Consider the following 23,383-nt stretch of genomic DNA (forward strand, 5'->3'; position numbering starts at 1 on the left):
AGGGTAAACCAAGGGTTGAAAGAGAAGAGGTAAGACAGCAGAAATCTGTGATCTTCCTAATTTCTTTGTTTTCTCTTTTTCTTCCTCCTTCTCACACATCTCCACTGCAAAGGCAAGGCTCTCAACAAGTTTTTCTTTCCTGGAAGGGGCTTCCATTTACTCATAGGCAAAGTTGGAATATGGCATGTTTTATCAGAAGGAAACCTGCAACAGTCTCATCAATTAAGGAAAATATAAAACATTAACACCACTGTTATTAAAAAAAACAAATCAGAGGCAAACACAATGAAGAAAAGGTACTTTAGTGACTTTTACTTTTTATCGGTGTCCAGTTTATCCAGAACTCCAATATAATCTGGTGGAAATGATATATACAACTTCTAGGTCTAGCCCTGTAACAGTCTGGCAATTTTTCAAGTTCCCTTTCTCTTTTTCCCTGTCTCCATAACGAGAAGGTCTTACTTGCCCTCGAAGTTGTGAGCACCACAGGTGTAAAGAGGCAGGACTCTTTAATCACCGTTTGTAGCAGAGTCATACAGAAGTGATTCTTGGCCAGAATCAAGTGCATTGGAGTCTGTGCAAGGGAGAAATTCATTTTTACCATATGAAGCTAAGATAAACTGAATTCTAAAAATTAATTAGAAATCCATATGATGTTAAAAAAAGTAGAAATAAAAATGGAGCACAAACAATTGAAGTTTAAGCTTGTATTATATGTCATTAAACTCGACATTTCCATAAAATATTAATCTCATTGCTAAATTGATTTTATTGGATTAAAAATCACTTTATGATTTTTTCCCTGGATTTCTCTGAATTCATTTAACTTTCATTTTCTCTCTTTCTTTTGATAAAAGCATTTAATTTTTCTGTGTATTTTAATCTTCAAGTTTTCATTTTGTTGAATGTCATAAGCAGTAGAGAAGATTAAGTGATATTCATGTAATACTACCTAGCACAAATATAATTTTAGCCAATAATTTATAAAAACACTAAAGATTCTAAGAAAATACAAAAATGATATATTCTTTTGACTGTCTATGCTATGCTTTTATCTTAGAAACAATGTTGGTAATAATGTAATGTTTTATTTAGATCACGTATGATTTGCCTTTTCATATTCATGACTTATTATTTATTATTATAAAGCTGTGATTAATATTGAATATAGATCTATCAATTTACTAATGTAGTGATTGAAAAAATTATGTATTTGGTCATAGTTTGTCCTATCCTAGAAATCTTTAAAATTGGAAGTATTTTTTCTTTGATAAATTTCAATTACATAACGGAAAAAAAAAATGTTAGCATTCTAGGTCCAGTTAATATGCCATATAAATGTTTGTTATGTAGTGCAATGTAGAAAATGCTTTTATGTGTTCTTTCATATGTAATACTTGCTATATGAATGGATATTTGAAACAGCTATGTGACATAGACATAGATTTTGGAAGAGTAAACTTACTGTACAAATTATTCACCATAAATTTCATGTTTAACAGCTACTGTTTTTTACACATTTCAAGAAAATAAAATGTCTTAAATATAATCTAGGATTCATAATTTTAAAATACAGGGAAAAAGGTTATAAAAATTTTAATATGTTCTAGGGTTTTTTTTCTATGAATAAACATTCTATCATATGTATAGACACATGCTTAAGTGATTTTCTTCAACAATTTTCATTAACTAACAGCAGAGGGAGATATTGAACTACACATTATGACTTTTTCAGTGCACAACTTTTGCAGAATAATTTATAGAAAGTTAGATGTTTGATTTTGAAATTTATATTCCTTAGAAAACACCTTCTTTTACAACTATTTTATAAAGATATGTTACCCTCGAGATATGTTTAACAACCATCAAGGTGTTGCAAAATGTGAGTATTAATGTATTTACATTATGTTAATTTATCATACAGTTTTTACTTAAATGTCTCACTTTTAAATGTCAAATGACTTAAAACTTACACATTTTATATTTTATTAGAACTGGCTGGAACACTAACGCATAATTTTTTAAAACTCAGCCAGACCTAAATTTGTGTCTCTGTTCTCTTATTTACTAGTTGTGTGACCCTCAGCAAATAATTTTTCTTCCTAATTTCCACTGTCCTCCCCTGCAAAATGAGAATGCTATAATATGTCCTTTATAGGGTTATTGTGAAGACAAAATAATGTAATATAGTAAGCAATATATTACTAAATATGATAATATACATTTACTAATGTTCTTAATGTTATAGATACTACTATTAAATTTTAAGGAATACTGATTGAGTGAATGAATGAAAAATACATAAATATGCTGTTATTAATCATATAAAACCTAAATTATATAAAATTATATTAATTTTACACTTTGTAATACTTTGCTAAAGTAAAATAAGCCTGATATAACTAATAATAGCAAACATGAAATTACATTTTTGTGTCTGGTGCAGAGTAATCATCCTAATCTTACTTGTAATCTAAAATTTATTTGTTATGTTTTATATTTTATTTTAAAAGCTGATTATTTATTTAAAAATTTCGGTATCATCACAACACATGTAATCCCGATTATATAAATTGCTAAGAATAGGGAATAAAGAAATAAAAAAGGTGAGGAATGAGATAACAGTGGTACCAAATAGGTATAATTTGGGGAAATATTATTTAATGACTTCAAATAAAAGTATCAGACTGGATTTTAATTCTATTGAAATTAGGAGGAACTGTCAATTTCCCTTGGGTTTATATTATTTAAAAGATTACTATAGCTTCAATTTAGACCCAACATTATTTTATATAAAATGATTAAACCTGGCTTTTATTAATTTAAGTCACCTCAGCTTTTAAATTCATTTTATTATATTGCTATATGGTATATGGGATGTTTTCATTAAGCTCCACTGTATAAGACTGTTTTCCCCATTAGCAGGCCCTGCAGCTGAGATTTTTACAATTTACTTCAACTAATGGGGGTAGATAAGAATCAAAAAATGTTCCTGGTAGATGTCAGATTTGAAATGAATCTATAAGTACAGGTAATATTTTGACAGCAAGATCCACAAGAAAGAGTGCCTATATCAGGTGGAGGAAACAGCTTAAGCAGAGGCAGTTTAAGCAATGGAGGGGGAAAAAGAATATTAAGAAATCACCTTTAGGTATTATCTACTATTAGGTGTTATCTACTATGCAAGAAGTATGCAAAATTAAACGAGGAGTCAAATTATTTAGAATTTTGATGCCAGGCTGAGTTTCTAGTCTAGTAAAAGGAAAGAAAAATCTTCTTAATCAGTAAAACAGCCTAGTCATGAATTTATTTTCTAAACATCAGCTGATAAGTCTGAGGCTGATAAGATCAAAAGTGAAGTGTCAAACCTCCAGGAGGAACCTGAGCACTTGAGCAAAATGCAGAGATTGTTTCAGGCAAAGGGCCATGAGAGTGAAATCCTGAAAGGGGAGGTCAAAAGGGACGAAAGACATTTTCTATAGGCCTTTGAACGTCAGGTAAAATGATAAGGTTATCCTATTAAAATACACATAGGTAAAGTTTAGTTTATGGGTATTTTCTTATATCAAAGGATCGTACCCAGAAGCCAAAGCTTTTTCAGAAACATATATGGATAATTTTTATTAAAAGCTGAAAATAAGTTTATATTAGAATTTTCTGGCACACTTTATCATATTTTGCAATTTATAAAGTGTGCACTTGGTGCATGTGTAAGGCAGATTTCGCCCTTTAGTCAGGATATAATAAATAGCCCACAACCCCTTAAACAGTATTAATTAATTTATTATCTACATTTTCCTTAACATTTGTCCTCTTTATTACACTCTCAAGTTCATTATGAGTATAAGAATATTTTATTCTTATACTTCTTGTTTATTCTTAAAAGTTTCTTGTTTAGCTGTTGAATTGTTTACTTTTCTGTTTCTTCACCTCCAGAACCTCAACTTTCATTTGTCCAACTGATCTGCCTGAGAATATCCCTGCAATGGAGATCTGCATATTAGTTTTCTTTCCCAGATCAGCATTTACAATCATCCACTTGAGCTGCAAAATAAGGCATGCTTTTTTCTTACTCGTATTTCCATTGTGTGGCATTTGACATTAGAAATAGAGCATTTTATCCCCAGCTTGAGATGCTTTAAATTCAATTATTTTGTAAGATTTGGGTAGCTGGATGTTTGATGACTTTTACTTAACAACTTTGCTTTAATATCCCCTTATAATAGTCAAAGAATGCAGGGTGTCCTGTGAGAGCCCAGCAAAGAGAATCAATAAGAAATATTGTAGACAGCTGCTTCTCCTTCCATTCAAGGACCAAACCAATGGCAGGGCTCCATACTTTATCTATGTATCTGTAACAGAACTGTGACCAACGTGATAGGAAAAGAAGTGTGCTATGAAAGACAGCCCCTCCATCATTTTCTGTACTGAAAAAGAGCTTGATGAGTAGTCAGTCTGAGATTCCTTTGCCTCCATTGCATGATTTCCAGGAAGAAAAAATGAAAAGTGTAACTTTTACTTCTCGTTGATCGATGTGATATAGTTTAATTTAAAAAGCAAACAAACCAAACAACTTTAAGGGAAATAAGTTTTGTTGTGTATTTTATTAGACATTTACTCAAATTCATAAGATATATATTTTTTTTTCTTTTTTTTGCCAGAAGATTATGGGAAAATAGAAATCAATTTTTGTTTTTACCTGGGTGCATGTCTCCTGCTCAATCTCAATAGCCAACCAATAACCTTTTATGTTAGGTTAAAGACATAGGAACATATTGCGGATTCAACTGTACCTAAAGCATTTAATTAAAATCATTAACACATTTTAGTAAGCCTCATACTTACCAGGGACCCAATAGATTTTATACAAAAAAAAAAAGTTAATACTAAATTTTTCAAAATTCTGTTAAGAGAGTACACAAGCATGAAATGTTGGAAGAAAATTTCACTGAATAATTTAAAAGAGAAGACGGTCTCTGACTGACAGAAGAATATTATGTGAAAGGACTACAAATTAAGCATAATGAGATACAAGATATAAAACAGAAGAGAAAGAAATTGATATGTTCTGATGAAGTAAAGAGATACTTTGAATCTTCAAGTATCTAACTGTTAAATATTGTACGAGTATTTTTATGAATGGGAAAAAAGAAAATTGAAGAAAAAAGAGAGACATGCCAAAGAAGTCTATTCCTGAACTGTTAGAAGAATCAAAGCTAAAAACAAAACAAAACAAACAAACAAACAAACAAAAATCAATTCTTCTGGTGAACATTTATGAGCAGTAGAGAGACAGGCTCAGAAAATAATAATTGTAGCAAGATTTACTTTTAACTAATGGAAAGAAAAATTTGAATCAGGCAAATTATCATGAGTGGTATGGATAAAACCAATATGAGAAAAAGTAAATATTTAGGTGGAATCAATAGGACTTGAAGGCACATCGATTGTTGTGGTTGTGTAAAATAGAGAAACTCTATGGGTTGAGATTCAGGTTACTGGGAAGGTAAACTGATGTCGATGACAACACAGAAACAAGATAATGAAGACTATTCTGGAAGATGATGGATTTGTTTCTGAATATATCCATTATAAGGAAGAATGCATATTTTAATTGCAAATGTAACGCTAATGTCTGACTTGTCTATTTTTATTGTGTCCTATATGATAAAGTATTACTAATTTATAACATCTGATCATAATTAGCAAAAGGAAAATGTGTTTTCAAATGTATTTACTTGAAATACATTTGATATATATACTCTTTCCTGCTAAAAGAAATTAGACTAATTAAAATACCTAGGGAGTTATTTTAAGTTTGTTCTGTTAATCTTATCACCTATGCTACCCATATTTTAGTGAAATCATCTGTTATGTATGTAATGCAAAACTACTTTAGCTAACTAATGATTATATGTGTTTTATCATTGAAAACTTATTTTCTCAAATTGTATAGTACATTCAACAAACTTCTATGTTTGTTTTAAAGAGAAATGATACAAGTCATTTTCCTGAAAGCAATAAGAATAAAAAAGGTAGAATCAGAGAGAATGTACTGTGGCTTAAGGTCATTTACTGAAAAAATAACAACATAATTAGCAGTGAAGAACTCAGATGATTTAACTACCTTATTACGGCAGAGTAAAATAACTAATTGTTGGGAAAATAGAATAGTTTGGTCAGGGCCCTCGCCTCGGGTCCAGTTTGGTGTGGTTCAGCATCCTTTGTAAGCAAATTGTGTGTGTGTGTGTGTTTGCATGTGTGGAGTTAGTGCGCATGCGTGCCAATGTATCTTTTTAATTTTGTTGCTATTCTTGTGTTCTTGGCAGAGAGAAGAGTTTTAGTGAAGCAAGCGGGTGGGCATCTGACTCTGACCTGGGCATCTGCCCCGCGCAGCCATGCTTTCCAACCTACCTCTCCAAGGACCTTTTGGCCAGTTACCTAGCTCATAGACCTGTGTGAATGGGTCTGGTGACCCAGTGGGGTGTGTGTGGGGTCTGGGGCCTCAGCCTGGCATGTGAAGGGTTTGTGACCCAGTCTGTGAATGAGCTTGAGGGGACTGGGAGCTCCAGACCCAGCCCTAGCTCAACAATCAGCCCAGTCGGTGCAGGATTACCCACAGGTAAAAGAGCCTGACAAATGGCGTGGTTGTGGAGTTTTACAATTGGCGTCACAAACAGGATTAAGAGCACTACAACTGGCGATGTCGACAGGATTCCCGACATCAGCCTTAGCATCACAACTGGCATAGGTGGCAGGATGGTGACATTAGCAGTAGCCTAGCAGGAGCTCCACATTTAGTGTAGCCCAGAGCTTTACACTAATGTTTGTAAAAATATCCCTGAACTACCAAAAATATATAGAATTTAATATTTTAAGGGCTTAACAAAAGACAGCAAAATTAAATTCTTGGGAGGAAAAGAAAGAACTGGGTGGTCAGAAATGGGTGGTAACTCCAGAGAGTCTTTTCACGTCAAGTGGACATAGGCCCTCACACCTCACTGCTGCCTGCATTTGTTCTTCAGGTAACCCAGGGGTCTGGTGCACGCTCACTCCATTATTAGTTCACACCTACCCTTTCTATTACTGAAATATACTTATGTCTATTACGGGTTGGGATGGAGATGGCAGAAGATGGAAGGAGTTATGTATACCATAAAGGGTAGATCAAGTATCTACTTGGGAAGTTTTATAAAATATCTGGAGCCCAGCCTAGACCAGAGAGACTCCAGGGCTCCTGGAATGCAGAACATATGACCCATTCTATCCTTACAGCTTCTGGTCTATGTATTGCACAAGAGGCATATCTAAAGTAAGCAGAGTGGGATCTTATGTAAACTGACTTCCTCTTAATGAGAGTCCTTATTGCACCTTGATTCTCATTGACATAAATATAGTACAATGTGTGATGAGGAGATGGCCACTTTTATACACATCACTCAATGAATTATAAAGTATTTCAGGTAAATTATAAATATATATGAATCATATGTGTGTGTGTGTGTGTGTGTGTGTGTGTGTGTGTGTGTGTGTGTGTGTGTGCATATAAATGATTCATCTTTGTGTTTTCAACTGCTGTGATGGTTTTTGCCCACAACTGACATTAATGGTTACATATAAAGCAAAATATGTCTATAGAAAGTATTGTGTATTGAAGAATATGGCCCAAAGCGTTTTTATTAAAGTGTTCCTCTTGTATTTAGGACCAAAACCTGATCTCTTTGTAAATTCTATGCTCATTTAAACACTTGTTCTGAGTAGCAGTGTCATCTGCTGAATGAACAAATTCTGAAGTCAGAGTGCATTGGTGAAAATCTAGACTTTGCCTCTTACTAGTTCTGTGACATTGAATATGTTACATTACCTCTTTATGCTCCAATGTTTCCACTGCAATAGCAGTTGCTTCATAGTTTCCTTCTAAGGATAAATGTGTTACTATGTACAGAGTGATTACAGTGATTATAAACCTGTGGAGTGCCTTACTTATTTTTATTTATGTAATTAACTACACATCTAAGGTAAAATATTAAAAATTTAAAAAATGAATAAACACCTAATATAGCTGGATTCTAACGAATAACTGCAGCATGCTCTTTTTGTTTTTTCAAATGAACCTTCATAATCCTTTGCAAGAGCATGCTGGATTAGACAAACAATGGAAATAGTGATTCCTACAAATATGTTCTATAATACTTTGTTTCTAATCAGTTTCAAATTTGGTTGTTTATTTTTCTTAAATATACTTTTAACACACAAAAAAAATAATAAGCCGGAAGTCAATAGAACAATTACACACATGATCTACATATTTAGAGTAAAATTTGAACAGTTAGCATGCTATCCAACTCTAAAGTTTGTTCAATTGGTAAGAATTTTTAAACAAATATCCACTAGAGGGTGCTAAAAGAGTGAAAATGCTTTAAACCAACAGAGGGCTTAGGGATGGCTCTCAACTCTTATTAATCTTGTACTAATATTTAAGGTTGGTTTTAGATTGAGAGTGCTATTTTTATTCTTTTCTCTTCCCGTCAAATTGAGGATTATTAGAAAGTAGTTTATGTTAGTATCAAAGATTACTAATAGTCAACGGAAGACATGTTTTATATAAAGGAAGGGAGACCAGGTAAGTGCTATTTTGAATTAATTTCCTAAGACTGAAAAGTTATGTTTTTTAAATTATTTTGCTGCCAAATAATTGTTTAAAGCTGAGGAATTTCTAAAAATATCATTGTTTCCTAAATGTTAGTAGGTTGTAACTACAGATAACTTGTTAGAAGTGCCTCTCTAGAAGACGGTATGTTTCAAAGAGTATTTGTTTCATTGCAGTCAAGCGATTTCAAATTTAACACAGCTTGAGGCTGAAGAAATTTAAAGTCCTTCTTGGTTCAAATGAGTGCTTTATCATGATAGAATTTTATTTGTTATTTGATATGATACACCCAAAATTTATATATTTCCTCTTACAGACTATTACTAGTTCACTCCTCCCACCAAAAAAAAAGAAAAAGAAAAGAAAAGAAAAAAAAGAAAAGAAAACCCCAAAGGTATCCACCCATTTAAACAAGTATAACTTAATATAGCCATTTGGTTATTAGTATTTATTAGTCTTTATTATAATTTTTGTACTATTACTAGTTTATTATTATGCATTATATATCGTAGTAGCCTATGTACTATTTCAGTATATGAAAACATAGAAAAAATATAGATAGCACTGCCATTATCTTCTTAAACACAGACACAGACTATATATAGTTGTATTATATCGCATAAATACACTTTTGAAATATGGACTAAAGAAAATTCGATTGTTCTAGAAGAGATATTGTAAATTAATATAGGCAAGAAGTATGCAATAAAATAATCAAAAGGACAGTTGCATTAACAGAAATATCTACATTTTTTCTTCATGCCCTAAATTTTTCATGTAGGTGTACAGGTAAAATATGAAATACATTTTTATGTGTTGAATATAGATTGACTCTGAAGGAATAGCTTCCTTTTGGCATCTAAGTGAATTATTTATAATTCAAAAGTTTATTCTCTAAGTTACATAACACTTTTAAAAACGTTGTATACCAAAATGTAATATATCTTGTTTAGGACATTTTCAGCAAGATTTTTGTTAACAAAAAAGCCAAAATAATTCAATGAAATCTGTCACTAATGATTTATTCACTATCTACGTTAATATTAATACTCCAGTGATAACAGTAATAGTTCAGGAAATGTCTATTTGCATTGATTCCATTGTTATCAAGCTAAAAAGTGCAAAATAGAAAATTTACTGACTCATCTGTTAAAATATGCACTTCTATTTCTCAACAAACAAGTGTATCTTCCCAATTATTTTCTCTCCTTACAGAAAATAGATCTAAATTTTATTTCTACACAAACAAATGTAAAGTTTGATACTTACATTTCCATGTCAACTAATTAATCTTAGGTTGCTACTGGCATCATTTTTTTATTATTTTGGATATTTCTCTCGATGTCTAGAAATATCCATATTAAATATGTTGAGTGAGCAGTTAGTGTTTAGGAGAGCACTTTCTAGAGTATTATTTGTGCATATAAAATTTAAAAGTTATTACTTTCACTCTACTATGTGTAGATTGTCTCCAGACAGATGATCTCAAAAAATAGTAAAAAAAAAAAAAAAAAAAAATTATCCATTTATGCATATTAGTAATCATTTTTAAATCTTCATTATACTGAAATAAGTTGAACTAAATATAGTTGACTTGTTTTGTAAAAATGGCTGAATATGACAATTTTTTTTACAATTACAACTATTAAAGTAAATTTGCATCCCTCCCTCAATAACACATCAGTGGGTGAAAGCAGATGCATGAGTTGTTATTGGCAACAGTAAGACATCAAGTCACTTCAAAGCAACTGTAGGTGGCCCACCAAGCAGATGATCTATCACACGTATTTGATTCAGTGGTATTTGCTTACCGTTATTGTTAATCATCAGAATATAAAGTAATTCAGTCATACAGATTGTGTTAGAATAATTATCAAATGACATTTGGGAAGATACATGGGATCAATTTGTTTTTAATTTTCAATCTTGATCTTTAGATGATGATGATGATGATGATGATGATGATGATGATGATGATGATGATTATTATTATTATTATTATGTGGGTGAACAAAATTTATCTAAATACATTCCCGGAGAACAAGTAAGTGTCCTAAGATTACAAAATAGTTAGAACATACAAAGAAACTACTTACTTGACTGTTTTGTATGTGCAACACACTCTATAGTACTATTGAGGAAAAAATATGTATATAAACAAAGTGTCTCCCTACAATCCAGATAGCTCCCAGTCTGGCACTATTCCAATACAGCTTGTTCCTTTGCACAATGATCATTATTCATTGTGTGGAAACATTCATCAACATTTTTTGGTTTATTTGTTTTTGTTGTTATCGTTTAAGTTTGCTTAGTTATCCATTTGAAGTAAGGGATTTTATGGAATCTCCAATATACTTTATACGAAAACAGCTCATAGTCCAAACTTTCAGAGGAAAGTTTTTATTTTGATTTGTTGTAAGTTTTGCCAAGTTAAACAATGGTATCAGAGAATTGCTTTGTATTAACAGACTTCAAATTACCAACAGGAAGTTTCATTATAAAGCTTTTCTGAGGATAAGGCAATTCCATTATCAGTTTTTATACCTTTGCTGACAGATCCAATTAAACACAAAGGAAACTCAAAGATTTAAAGAACAAAGTAAACTTTTTGCAAAATGTTCATTGCAAAAGTCACGTTTCCTAAACACCCATTCATGTGTGCCTTGATAAAATATTACATCTATCTTGTGTATTTCCTCTGAGACACATAGACCTTTCACTGAGGGAATTCATTATTCATGATGAACATGTGCAAATGTTCTCATCTACAGAGATATATGAAGGTTGCTAAAAGGTGGGAAAATCTTCTTCTTCTTCCAAAGGTTTCCCTAGTTACACCATATGTTATTATTAGAAGTCAAGATATCCAAATTGACTATACTATCACTCTAAGGAAAACAACAAAATGTAATAATTCTAATGTGTTTTGGGCTTCTCTTCCAGTGAAACATCAAAGAAAACACTAAGTTTAAGATTTGAGAATCAAATCGAAAGATTACTGTGTAGCAAGGAATTGTGAAAGATAAAAGGCAACATTCTTTTACTATTACTTTCTATGAATGGGATTTATATAAGTAAGCAAATTTATATATTTCAAGTAGACTTTGCCTATTTATTTTTAAAGATGTTTTTCTTCATTTTCTGAGAGCTATTACTTTTCATACAATGGACAGTAAAGGAATACAAAATAGTGAACATTTGAGTTGAATTTAAGGTATGGAATTGTTATTGAATTTCATTTTTCTCATTTATTTTGTATTCTTTAAGTTTTAGGCCACTGTGAATGACGAAAGGCAAGTTAAACAGCTCATTTTTTCTAATTGTATTTCTTTTTGTTTGTTTGTTCTGGCCGCTGACCAGTATAGGTATCCGAACACTTGGCCTTGGTCTTACAAGGCTGTACTCTAACCATAATTGTATTTCTTAATTGTTATTTTCATTACTAGTGTGGCTGAAAATTTGTTGAATATTTGTTAAATATTTTTTATTAAAATTTATATTTGCTCTATTAAAAATAAATAAATAAATAAATAAATAAATAAATACATTTTTAAATGTATTTACAAATTTAAAGAAAACAGTGTGAAATGAGAAACATGAAATATGTATTTATGTTTATAAAATTAGTGCATCAGGGTTTCCACAGATCTCTAAATTTAGGCATTATTTGTAAATATTTGTAATATTTTATTTTAATAACATTATTATGAGTTTCAATGTAATCTCCTGACAGTAGAAAGCAGGCAGAGCCCACAATAAGAGCTGTTTCCCAAGGATTTGTGTTGAATATTTTTTAAAAGTCATTATATAAGTAATTAAAACTGGCATTGATTTAAGGTTATTTCTGTGTTTAAATTTGTTCTTTAGAGAATGAAACCACCTTTGCATATTTCAAATCCACCTACAGAATTATCATCGCTGAGGGGTCACCAAGATTTCTACTGTCTGCATTCAGTGTATTTAAATATGCCTCAGTCTACACCACAGATATTTCAGAGTTCTCTCTCTGCAAGCCTTTTCAGATTCTTAGATTAAAGTAAATCTGACATATGTCTTCACTTTACCTCTCAAGTGTTGCATTGGGAAAGGTGGGAAAGTACTCTGAGGTAGAACTGGTCCTATGCAGAATGAAGGAATCTCCTTCATTGTTGAATTTTTTTTCTTTCATTTTTCAATGCCCAATTTTGGTCTTTTCATTCTATTTGTTCCACATACATTATCAGTCTGATAAATTTCATAATACATTCCTCCATTTGGTCTTTGTTGACACTGGATATTAAGATGATCACCTCCCCCACCCATGAAAGCAGGGAGGAAAAGCATTCTTCTCCTAGGTCCTGATGCACAATGCACTGTGCTGATTTTAGGCTGCTGCTCTAAGATGATGAACAGAGATAGGTTTATTTCTTCTGACTGCTTGGTATTCTTCAGTGTAATTAGAATACTTCCATGTTTGCCCTTTAGAGATGTACAGTTTGAAGAGCATGATATCATAAAGTCACAGTAACACGTAACTGGCAAGTTGTGGTTTAAAATAAATGATTATTTTTTAACAAACATCTTCCAATATGGAGTTACTGGGGGGAGGGCACAGATTAAGTGGAAAGATTAATGAAATATATTGTTTATTTTAATCACATGATAAATTTCTTATTAAAACTTGGAGGTTGCTACACTGAGAAAGTACTTTTCCATGCAAAAATTGGAAATTTAAAATATCATTAAGATAAATGTTCTATAATCATAAGCACATATTCTGTTGTATTTTGGAAAGAATGTCTGCAATACCTATTTAATATAATAACTGAAGAATTCAGTTAATAAAACCCAGACAATAGTGGATTTATCCATAATCATTCTAAATGTGCTAAGGTATGTATTTAACTAGTTTGAGATAATACTGAGTAATTAATTTCTCAACGTTACCACTTTGAATTAAGTTACAAGTTATGGAATGCTTCTCAAACAACACTTTTTTCCTAGCCTTTCTTTCTGTTCCTCCCCAGACTTAAAGAAGTGACAAAAATTTTTTTACAAGTTTTGTTAGTCAATTTTCCACTCTCTTACTATTGTGTAATTAACCAGTAATTTATGCACTAACAAGACAAGATGTAACATACAGGGAAAGAATTCAAGATAAAGAACTTCAAATTTCTGCTATGTATACTATGGATAAAATAAACATTTGGTCAAATTGGAGGAAATGAGAGAAATCTGTCAATCTACAGAGAGTTTACTTGCATCTATCCATATGTGGTTTTGAACAACTTTTTCTCCACAAACTGTACTCTCAGAATATTTCTCCTCTGATTTTGCCTACAACACCTAAAAGTGTACATTTGAATAATTATTTTTACATGGTTGGAAGGGAAATTATTCTAATTTTGTATTTTCCTGTTGATTAGAATTCCAGTTTGTAACTACCTAAGTCACTAGATTAACTTAACTTAACTTGGCTGTCAGCTAGCAGCAAAATTGTGCCACAGAGTAATTCTTTATTTTCAGTCTCTCTTATTCTCTTTAGTCTCTTATTCTTTATCTTTATTCTCTTTCCCCATCCCTTCTCCTGTATCATAATCTCTACTCCATCTTAAAGCATGCAGTTAAATAAATGTGGAACTCAATGCCGTTAAAATAAATGTGGAACTCAATAAGTAGCAAATTTAATACAAAGCAAAGTGAGAATATTAAAAATTACAACACCCTTATTTTTAAAACATATATTCCACACTAAAAGTATGAAGATTATATAAATCTTAGTGTATAACCACAGGTAATCAGTAAATAATAACCCAATTTAATATTCTTCCATTTTGATGAATTAAGCTACATTTTTTTATATAACATTTTCTAGAATGAGACCAACTATAATATAGATGGTTTCTAGAATTTATGAGTAAAAGTATTTTAAAACAGAATGTTTAAAAATAAATAAATGATACCATCCAGTATATTAATTTTGAATGTGCAAAAGTTAAAGTACTTGGAATGTAGGTGAAGAGGAAACATTTTTTTTAAAATACAGGCACTTTAGGAAATAAAGAACCTGATGGTTGAGTTTTATTAGTGATGATTCAGAAACTTTTGGAATGAAGAAACATGAAACTTTTTAAATATAACCTTCTTAGAAAAAAAAATCAGTTTATTGTAATTTCTATGTGCTTATTTAATTTGGTTCATTTTTTCTGTAAAGATGTAATTTCATATTTTTGACAGTGATATGCAGTGTTAGATTAGTGACAATCATTTTGTAGTAAAAAAATTAATTTTTTTAAGTAATTACAGATTCATTCTAAATAACTATTATCTTAAACTAACTGAAAGATAACCTCATTTCTAGTCTCCTTTTTGAACATTAGCTCTAGGGAAAGAAATAATGAAGTATAAAATTTGGAGTCTCTGACATAGGCTTCTAAAACATTTTTAAATGGTGAATTCAAAAATACAAATGTTGCAGGGAAGCAGTTTGTGTTTCCATTTTAAAATTTAACTAGTTCACAATTTCAACTATAAAAAACAGTGAAAAAAAAAGAAGTGGAGCAACTATTCTATAGGCAACATACTTGCTGTTGTTCTGCACACACGTGTGCAAATACTACAGTACTGTGTGAAAACGAGAATTTAACAATGCATTATTTAGTGAGCTGTAATAACAAAATATATTATTTAACATTTTAAAGTACGTGTAATTATCTCTACCAAAATTCACTTGCACAATATTTGATATTAAAAGGGAGTGGAAAGACCATTTGCAGAAAGAGGAGGAGCTGAGCAGTCCCAAGGTGGAGCTGTCTCATGTTATATGACACTGGCAGATTAAAACGCTCTGATGGGGAAGGGCTTAAAGGCTGAGTCAAAAGCCAAGAAGTCTCTATTTATGCCTACCTCCCAGCCCTTGGCAATCTGACTAATAACAAACTGAGCTAACAAGAAAGACTAGAAGGGGAGGAAGAACATTGCTGCAGCTTGGATCTACAACCTAAGAAAGCAAGAGTGATCAATCCCAGCTCTGTTAAACATCTTGTTTATTTACTGCATTCAGCAGCTTGCAAATAGTTAACTATATGCAAAAAGTGAGCATAGCTGTGAAGTATGCCGTGAATTTTAATTGAGGGAAAAAAGGACAATTGCTTCAGGATGCTCTAGCATGCTCTCTGCTTGAAATATTTTCAATGAAATGCTCAGCGTTTTGTCTTTGACCAGAGGTTTTAACTTCATGAAGCTGTGGGACTTGCCAAAAAGTGATATTTGAGAAGGAAGTGCATGGTGGTTGGTGTTTTCTTTTTTAATAAAGAAACTGAATTACTTTGAACACCTCTTCCAGCTGTGTATTAGAGATAACGTCAGGAAGAGTCTCAGCTTTACAGGTAAGATGACCGTTTCCAGGCTTTGCTTATACTTATTTGTACCTTATCATAAAGTAATTGAGTTTACATGCTTGTCTCCTTTCAAAAACAACTTTGCATTAAAGGAGATTCAGTTTCATTCTTGCTCACTTGCACAACTAATGCTGTAGCAGATGCCTGTTTTCTCTGAGCAGCAGACATTCATTTAGTCCAACAGCTGGCTGTAGAGAAGAACAAATATAATAATATGCCACTATGTCTTTTATAACGTGTAGTTTGTTATTGGAAACTAAATATGTGTGCTTTCTGAAGGAAAGATCACTTTCAAACACCATCATTGAATTTCAAATATAAGCAGAATATTGAATTTGTATTTTGTATACTATTTTTGTTATTCTGACTTGAAAATATATATTTTTTGAAAATAATTAAATGAAGATTTTTGACTGCCTTAAAACTGTTATCAGATATTGCCAATATGAAACCACTTTTCAAATTTATCTGTATTTCTGAAGATTAGTAACTGTCCCCTAGCACATTTTGAAGAACATAAAAAGCATATAAGATTAAAAAAAATAAGACATTATCATCTGGAAATTATTTGCTATTTCCTCAAGATGCTGTGCTTGGTGAAATGAATTTTATTCTATCTTCATAATTTATGGAAAAGTAATTTTAATGTTTGTGGAAGCTAATCCACAAGTTGAAGACTCCAAATACAAGCTGCTTGATTCTAAGAACAGCATTCAGAGCTTTTTAAAATCAAATTATTTCCCTATGGAAACTTAAAGTCTACTAACTTTTCCTTTATATAGAAAGGCACTATATTGTTTTGTTTCTTCAGTTTTAGAAACTTTGTACTATATGTTTTCAATAAAATAATGTCTTTTCATGGAACAAAAGTTTACTTTCAGGAATATTGATTGAGCTCTGGTATGTTTTATCTGATTGTGAATTTTAATTAGATTCAAAGTAACTGTTTGCATTCCAACCAGAAAAATGAAGGCAGTTACCATTTTAAAAAGTTTAATAGTCATAAGATAAATGTGGCATTTATCTTTCCATTTAGTTTATATAAATTTAAGGTACAATATATAAAGGAAAGGAAGATCATTAGATACCATTAGAGCTATATGTGTTTACCTTGTCATTGCTGTCATTTCAAAGTTATAATCTTTTTAAGAATTGCTATTTCAGATACATGTCTTAAATTTTTAAGGAGTTGGAATATAAGAGATGTCATTATCCTGAAATCTTAAGAATTGCTGTTTCAGACACATCTTAAAATTTTAAGGAGTTGGAATTTATGAGATGCTGTTATCCTGAACTTTTTTTTTTTAACAAATTAGAGATATCCTCATATATTTTAACATAATAAGTTTGTTTTCAGAGTTTGTTTCAGAGTTCACTGTTTGTGACTTTAAGCTTTATCATAAGGGAGATTGACTGCTTAATTATGTGATGACATTAGGTGCCCTAAAGCCTGTTTCAAGACCTCATTATGTAGTCATTTGCTATAAGTTTATATGAGGCATTGTTTATTCTTTAAAGTAAACTGAAATGCGTGTTAAAGATCAATTTCTCTTCTTTAGTTTTTATGATTTTAACATTATATATAATAGAATTAAAAAGTAGCAAGAAATGTCCTACCTGTAGAAATTCAATATAAAGTGTAATTTAGGTGAAATTTGAATGGGCACTCTTAAGCATATATATCTGATATGATTATGCTTATACAAACTGCCCTAGACAGTTTAAATAGCTTTGCTTTTTTTTTTATAGTGCTCTACTTTTTATGTGATCAAAAGTACATTTTCCTTAAGGATTTTAAATTAATAATAAAATTGACAAGTATCTTGAGCCCAAACCAAAGGAGGCTAAAACACAGACACAGTTATTAGTCATTATCTTATGACACCCAGTTCAAAAATATAAATAAAAAAATGCATGCATGAATATACATATACATTCTTTGTACCATTTTAAAATTTTGTATAGTTTTCTGGATAATACTTACATATTTATCTTATACTGTAATCCTCCAGCCTTAAATTCATCTACTTTGAAGTTAAAAAAAAAAAAAAAAAAACATTGTTCACAAATATATAACTCTGTATCCATATCAAAGTATCAGTGGTCCATTTAGCTAGGACTTCTTTCATGTATTAAAATGCAGATCATTTAACAGATGTAAACACAAATTACAGTGTAACATTCTAAATTCTCCTTGACCTAAATTATATATTTTGGCAATGATACAAGTTAAATGCCTGCCCTAGTATCAGGAAAATTTTTTTAAAAAAGAAGATTAGAAAATGTAGATGCAGCAAGGTATTCTTATTTTCATGGTATCCAGTAATTTATTTTTTTAGAGAAAAACCTGTCATTTTGAGAGTGTCAGATTCATCTCCTCCCTGATCCTGCCCACTAAAGTTCCTTGCTATCACATTTTATTTTACAGAATCAGATTCCATCACATGACAACATGAAGCTGTGGATTCCTCTGTTATGTTCATCTCTCCTTGCCTGTGTATCTTTACAGTCCCAATCTCCAATGTCCTCATTTAGAGGCTCTTGTGGTTCTCTTTGCAATTGTGAGGAAAAAGATGGCACAATGCTAATAAGTTGTGAAGAAAAAGGTATCAAGCAGTTATCCCAAATAAGTGTGCCACCATCAAGACCTTTTCATCTAAGCTTATTAAATAATGGGTTGACAATGCTTCACACAAATGACTTTTCTGGACTTACCAATGCTATCTCAATACACCTTGGATTTAACAATATTGCAGATATTGAGACTGGTGCATTTAATGGCCTTGGCCTCCTTAAGCAACTTCACATCAATCACAATTCTTTAGAAATTCTTAAAGAGGATACTTTCCATGGACTGGACAACCTAGAATTCTTACAAGCAGATAACAATTTTATTACAGTGATTGAACCAAGTGCCTTTAGCAAGCTCAACAGACTTAAAGTGTTAATTTTAAATGACAATGCTATTGAGAGTCTTCCTCCAAACATATTTCGATTTGTCCCTTTAACCCATCTAGATCTTCGTGGAAATCAGTTACAAACCTTGCCTTATGTTGGTTTTTTAGAACACATTGGTCGAATATTGGATCTCCAATTGGAGGACAATAAATGGGCCTGCAACTGTGACTTATTGCAGCTGAAAATTTGGTTGGAAAACATGCCTCCACAGTCTATAATTGGTGATGTTGTATGCAACAGCCCCCCATTTTTCAAAGGAAGCATACTAAGTCGACTGAAAAAGGAATCTATTTGCCCTACTCCACCAGTGTATGAGGAACACGAGGATCCTTCAGGATCATTACATCTGGCAGTAACGTCTTCAGTAAGCGATGGTCGCCTGTCAACCAAGACCACATCCATTTTAAAATCACCCACAAAAGCACCAGGATTGATACCTTATATTACAAAGCCATCCACCCACATTCCAGGAACGTACTGTCCTATTCCTTGTAACTGCAAAGTCTTGTCCCCATCAGGACTTCTAATCCACTGTCAAGAGCGCAATATTGAAAGCTTATCAGATCTAAAACCTCCTCCACACAATCCTAGAAAGCTTATTCTAGCAGGGAATATTATTCATACATTAATGAAGTCCGATCTAGTGGAATATTTCACTTTGGAAATGCTTCATTTGGGAAACAATCGTATTGAAGTCCTCGAAGAAGGATCATTCATGAATCTAACAAGGTTACAAAAGCTCTATCTAAATGGTAACCATCTGACTAAATTAAGTGGAGGCATGTTCCTGGGTCTTCACAATCTTGAATACTTATACCTTGAATACAATGCAGTTAAGGAAATATTACCAGGGACCTTTAACCCGATGCCTAAACTTAAAGTCCTCTATTTAAATAACAACCTCCTACAAGTTTTACCACCACATATTTTTTCAGGGGTTCCCTTAACTAGGATAAATCTTAAAACAAACCAGTTTTCCCATCTACCTGTAAGTAATATCTTGGATGATCTTTATTTACTGACCCAGATTGACCTTGAGGATAACCCTTGGGATTGCTCCTGTGACCTGGTTGGATTGCAGCAATGGATACAAAAATTAAGCAAGGACACAGTGACAGATGACATACTCTGTACTTCCCCAGAGCATCTTGACAAAAAGGAATTAAAAGCCCTAAATAGTGAACTTCTTTGCCCAGGTTTAGTGAATAACCCATCCCTGCCAACGCAGACTAGTTACATTATTGTCACGACTCCTTCAACAGCGACAAATACAGCTGGTACTATTTTAAAATCTCTTACAGATGTCGTGCCACTCTCTGTTCTAATATTAGGACTGCTGATTGTGTTCATAACTATTGTGTTCTGTGCTGCAGGGATAGTGGTTCTTGTCCTGCATCGCAGGAGAAGACACAAAAAGAAACAGGTAGATGAGCAAGTGAGAGACAACAGTCCTGTGCATCTTCAGTACAGCATGTATGGCCATAAAACAACTCACCACACAACTGAAAGACCCTCCACCTCACTCTATGAGCAACACATGTTGAGCCCCATGGTTCATGTCTATAGAAGCCCATCTTTTGGTCCAAAGCATTTGGAAGAGGAAGAAGAAAAGAATGAGAAAGAAGGAAGTGATGTGAAACATCTCCAAAGAAGTCTCTTAGAACGGGAAAATCATTCACCACTTACAGGGTCAAATATGAAATACAGAACCACAGACCAATCAAGAGAATTTTTAACCTTCCAGGATGCCAGCTCTTTATATAGAAACATTTTAGAGAAAGAAAGAGAACTTCAGCAACTAGGAATCACAGAATACTTAAGGAAAAACATTGCTCAGCTTCAGCCTGATATGGAGGTGCATTATCCTGGGGCCCATGAAGAGTTGAAATTAATGGAAACGTTAATGTACTCACGGCCAAGGAAGGTGTTAGTGGAACAGACTAAAAATGAGTATTTTGAGCTCAAAGCTAATCTACATGCTGAACCTGACTATTTAGAAGTCCTGGAGCAGCAAACCTAGATGGAAAGTTTGAGGGCTTTTGCAGAAATGCTGTGATTCTGTCTTAAGTCCAAATCTTGTAAATAAGTGCCTTACATGAGTATGTCATCAATCAGAACTAAGCACAGTAGTAATCCTATGGGGAAAAAGGAAGAAAAAGAAACTCAGGGATCTCTGGGAGAAGCCATGGCATTATTTTCAGGCAATTTAGTCTGTCCCCAATAAAATCCTTGCACGTAAATTATTCAAGGATTATGGTAATATTTCTCCATATACTTAAAAGTGTTTCATGGAAGTTCTCTTGCACATCTAAAAGGGTTAAACATTTAAACAACCCTTATTTTCTTGAATTACTTTACCCTGAATTACATAAAATTAGATTTCATCATTTAAAAAATACACCTGTATATGTAGTTATAATATGTAAGAAATATTGTTTATGACCAGTATGCACTTCAAAAATGTGCATTGTCAAACATGTCTATTTTTTTTTTTTTTGCAATATGCAAAGGAACTGGAACTTGAAAATTCTAAGTAGTAATAGTAAAAAAAAAAAACCAAGAAAACAAAAAAGTTGTAATTATTGGCCATGAGTGGCCCAAAACTTTGAACATTTGAGGACTAAAGAAATGCCTCTTTTATATTTTCTGAATTAAAAAAAAAAAATGATAGTTCAAGTGGAATCAATAAGCAAACTTTTTGGTTTTTCTGCACATTTTGTGTGGACAATCTTAATGTCAATGCTGCTGTGAACTAACGTATGTCATTTGTGCTCAAAGTTTAATTCTTGGGATATTTTTTAAATGCTACTGAGAATCACCTGTAAATACAATTAAAACATCTATTAAGTTTGCTTTCTTTCATAGCATTTGTCCTGTGTAAATTTGAATGACCATTATAGAAATGCATTTCTTGTGGCAAGTAATTCACAGGTGTAAAACAAATAGGAAAAATAGGTATTTTATTTTTATTGATGTATACTGATAGATGCCATTAATTAGTAGCAAAAGGCACTTCTCAAGGTAAGTAGCTTAAGTTGCCTCAAGAGAGAGACAATGTAGCTTTATTTTACAAGAAGGTATAGCTAGATTTCTATGAACTATTTATTCTGTACAGTTTTGTATATTTTTGGTTCACAAATGTAATTATTCTTGGGTGCCTTTCAAGAAAATTAAAAATACTGCTCACTACAATAAAACTAAAATGAAAACTCTACTTTTAAATGTGCTTTCTTCAGTTAGTCTGACCTGTAATTCAGTGAAGCCATGATTAAAACACACACACACACACACACACACACACACACACACACCCCACACACACTCATGCAAGAAGAAGTTTCTGTGTACACAGAAGTATCTTGTTCATGCAAAAAGGCTATTGAAAATCTGGGTATGTTTGACATGGAGCCAAGCTCAAAGTATGACTAGCAACTTCCCTTTTAAGCAAATCATTTTCCCAGGCAATACAAATGAAAATGATTTACTTTTCTTCTTTCTAGTCAAGCAACGTAGGTCTGTTTCCTGCACACCATGCGGACTCATGCACTGGGTTGGGAAGGAACACATTTTTCATAAGGAAGTATTTTCTTCAATTTATCTAACATTTTAATGATTCCTGAAAACCCTATTAAATATTCCGGCTTTTAATACACAACTTTCTGTACTACTAGCAAAACATACATTAATTCTTTGATTTTGAATGAGAAGCCATCATTTGATAAAATCAGCAGTGGCTTGTGCTACATGATATGAAGACTATGAGTGTAATGTGTACTTATATGACCAGGTTTCTCTTTTAAATCATTGCATATATGATGGGCCTTCAAAAAGTTCATGGAAGGATTTGTATTATATTTTAATTCAATTTTTCCATGAACTTTTTGAAGTACCCTCCTATTAATAGAAAGCAATCAGATTTATGTGCTAAAAAGTTCATTGAAACCTAAATGTTTTCTTTAGTTTCCACAGTTTGAGAGGATAAAGGTAGGAATTATTTTTTAAGTAACGATTTCTAGGGAGAAATGCGTGTGCATATAGAATGCTTTATACTTATCTACTAAAAAATATTCAGCATAGTAGTGAACAGTAAGCCCACCAAAATGTGATTTTAAAAATTAAATCCTAAAAAGAACAAAGCAAGAGCAGAATTTGTGTTACTGCACTTCTCTTACTCGGTTGGATATCTGCTGATATTGTCTGATTCCAATCAGGTACTTAGAGGTAGTAGGAAGATTTAAGAAATTTCCATGCCTGAAGCACCATTGGAATAAATCTGTGAATGAAGACAGGGACATGCCCTCAAGAACGTTCTTCTCATTGAGGTGGGGGAAATATTTTTTAATTTTTATTTATTGCTAATTGCCTAAAGTAATAATGTTCATTCTTCAACTTGCAA

At 32.2% G+C, this 23,383-nt stretch overlaps 1 protein-coding gene across 1 annotated transcript; it reads left to right on the forward strand.

Annotated features, from left to right (window-relative positions):
• Positions 1–18,481: 18,481 nt before the first annotated feature.
• Positions 18,482–21,007, forward strand: SLITRK6 (SLIT and NTRK like family member 6). Its single transcript, XM_063101648.1, has one exon. The coding sequence runs from the start codon at positions 18,482–18,484 to the stop codon at positions 21,005–21,007; it is 2,526 nt and encodes an 841-aa protein (XP_062957718.1).
• Positions 21,008–23,383: the final 2,376 nt, after the last annotated feature.

This window comes from Cynocephalus volans, chromosome 7 (genome assembly GCF_027409185.1).
Source record: "Cynocephalus volans isolate mCynVol1 chromosome 7, mCynVol1.pri, whole genome shotgun sequence".
Classification (NCBI taxonomy): domain Eukaryota; kingdom Metazoa; phylum Chordata; class Mammalia; order Dermoptera; family Cynocephalidae; genus Cynocephalus; species Cynocephalus volans.

Coding starts and splice junctions, on each gene's coding strand:
- SLITRK6 (XM_063101648.1), top strand. CDS start 18,482: ATGAAGCTGTGGATTCCTCTGTTATGTTCATCTCTCCTTGCCTGTGTA.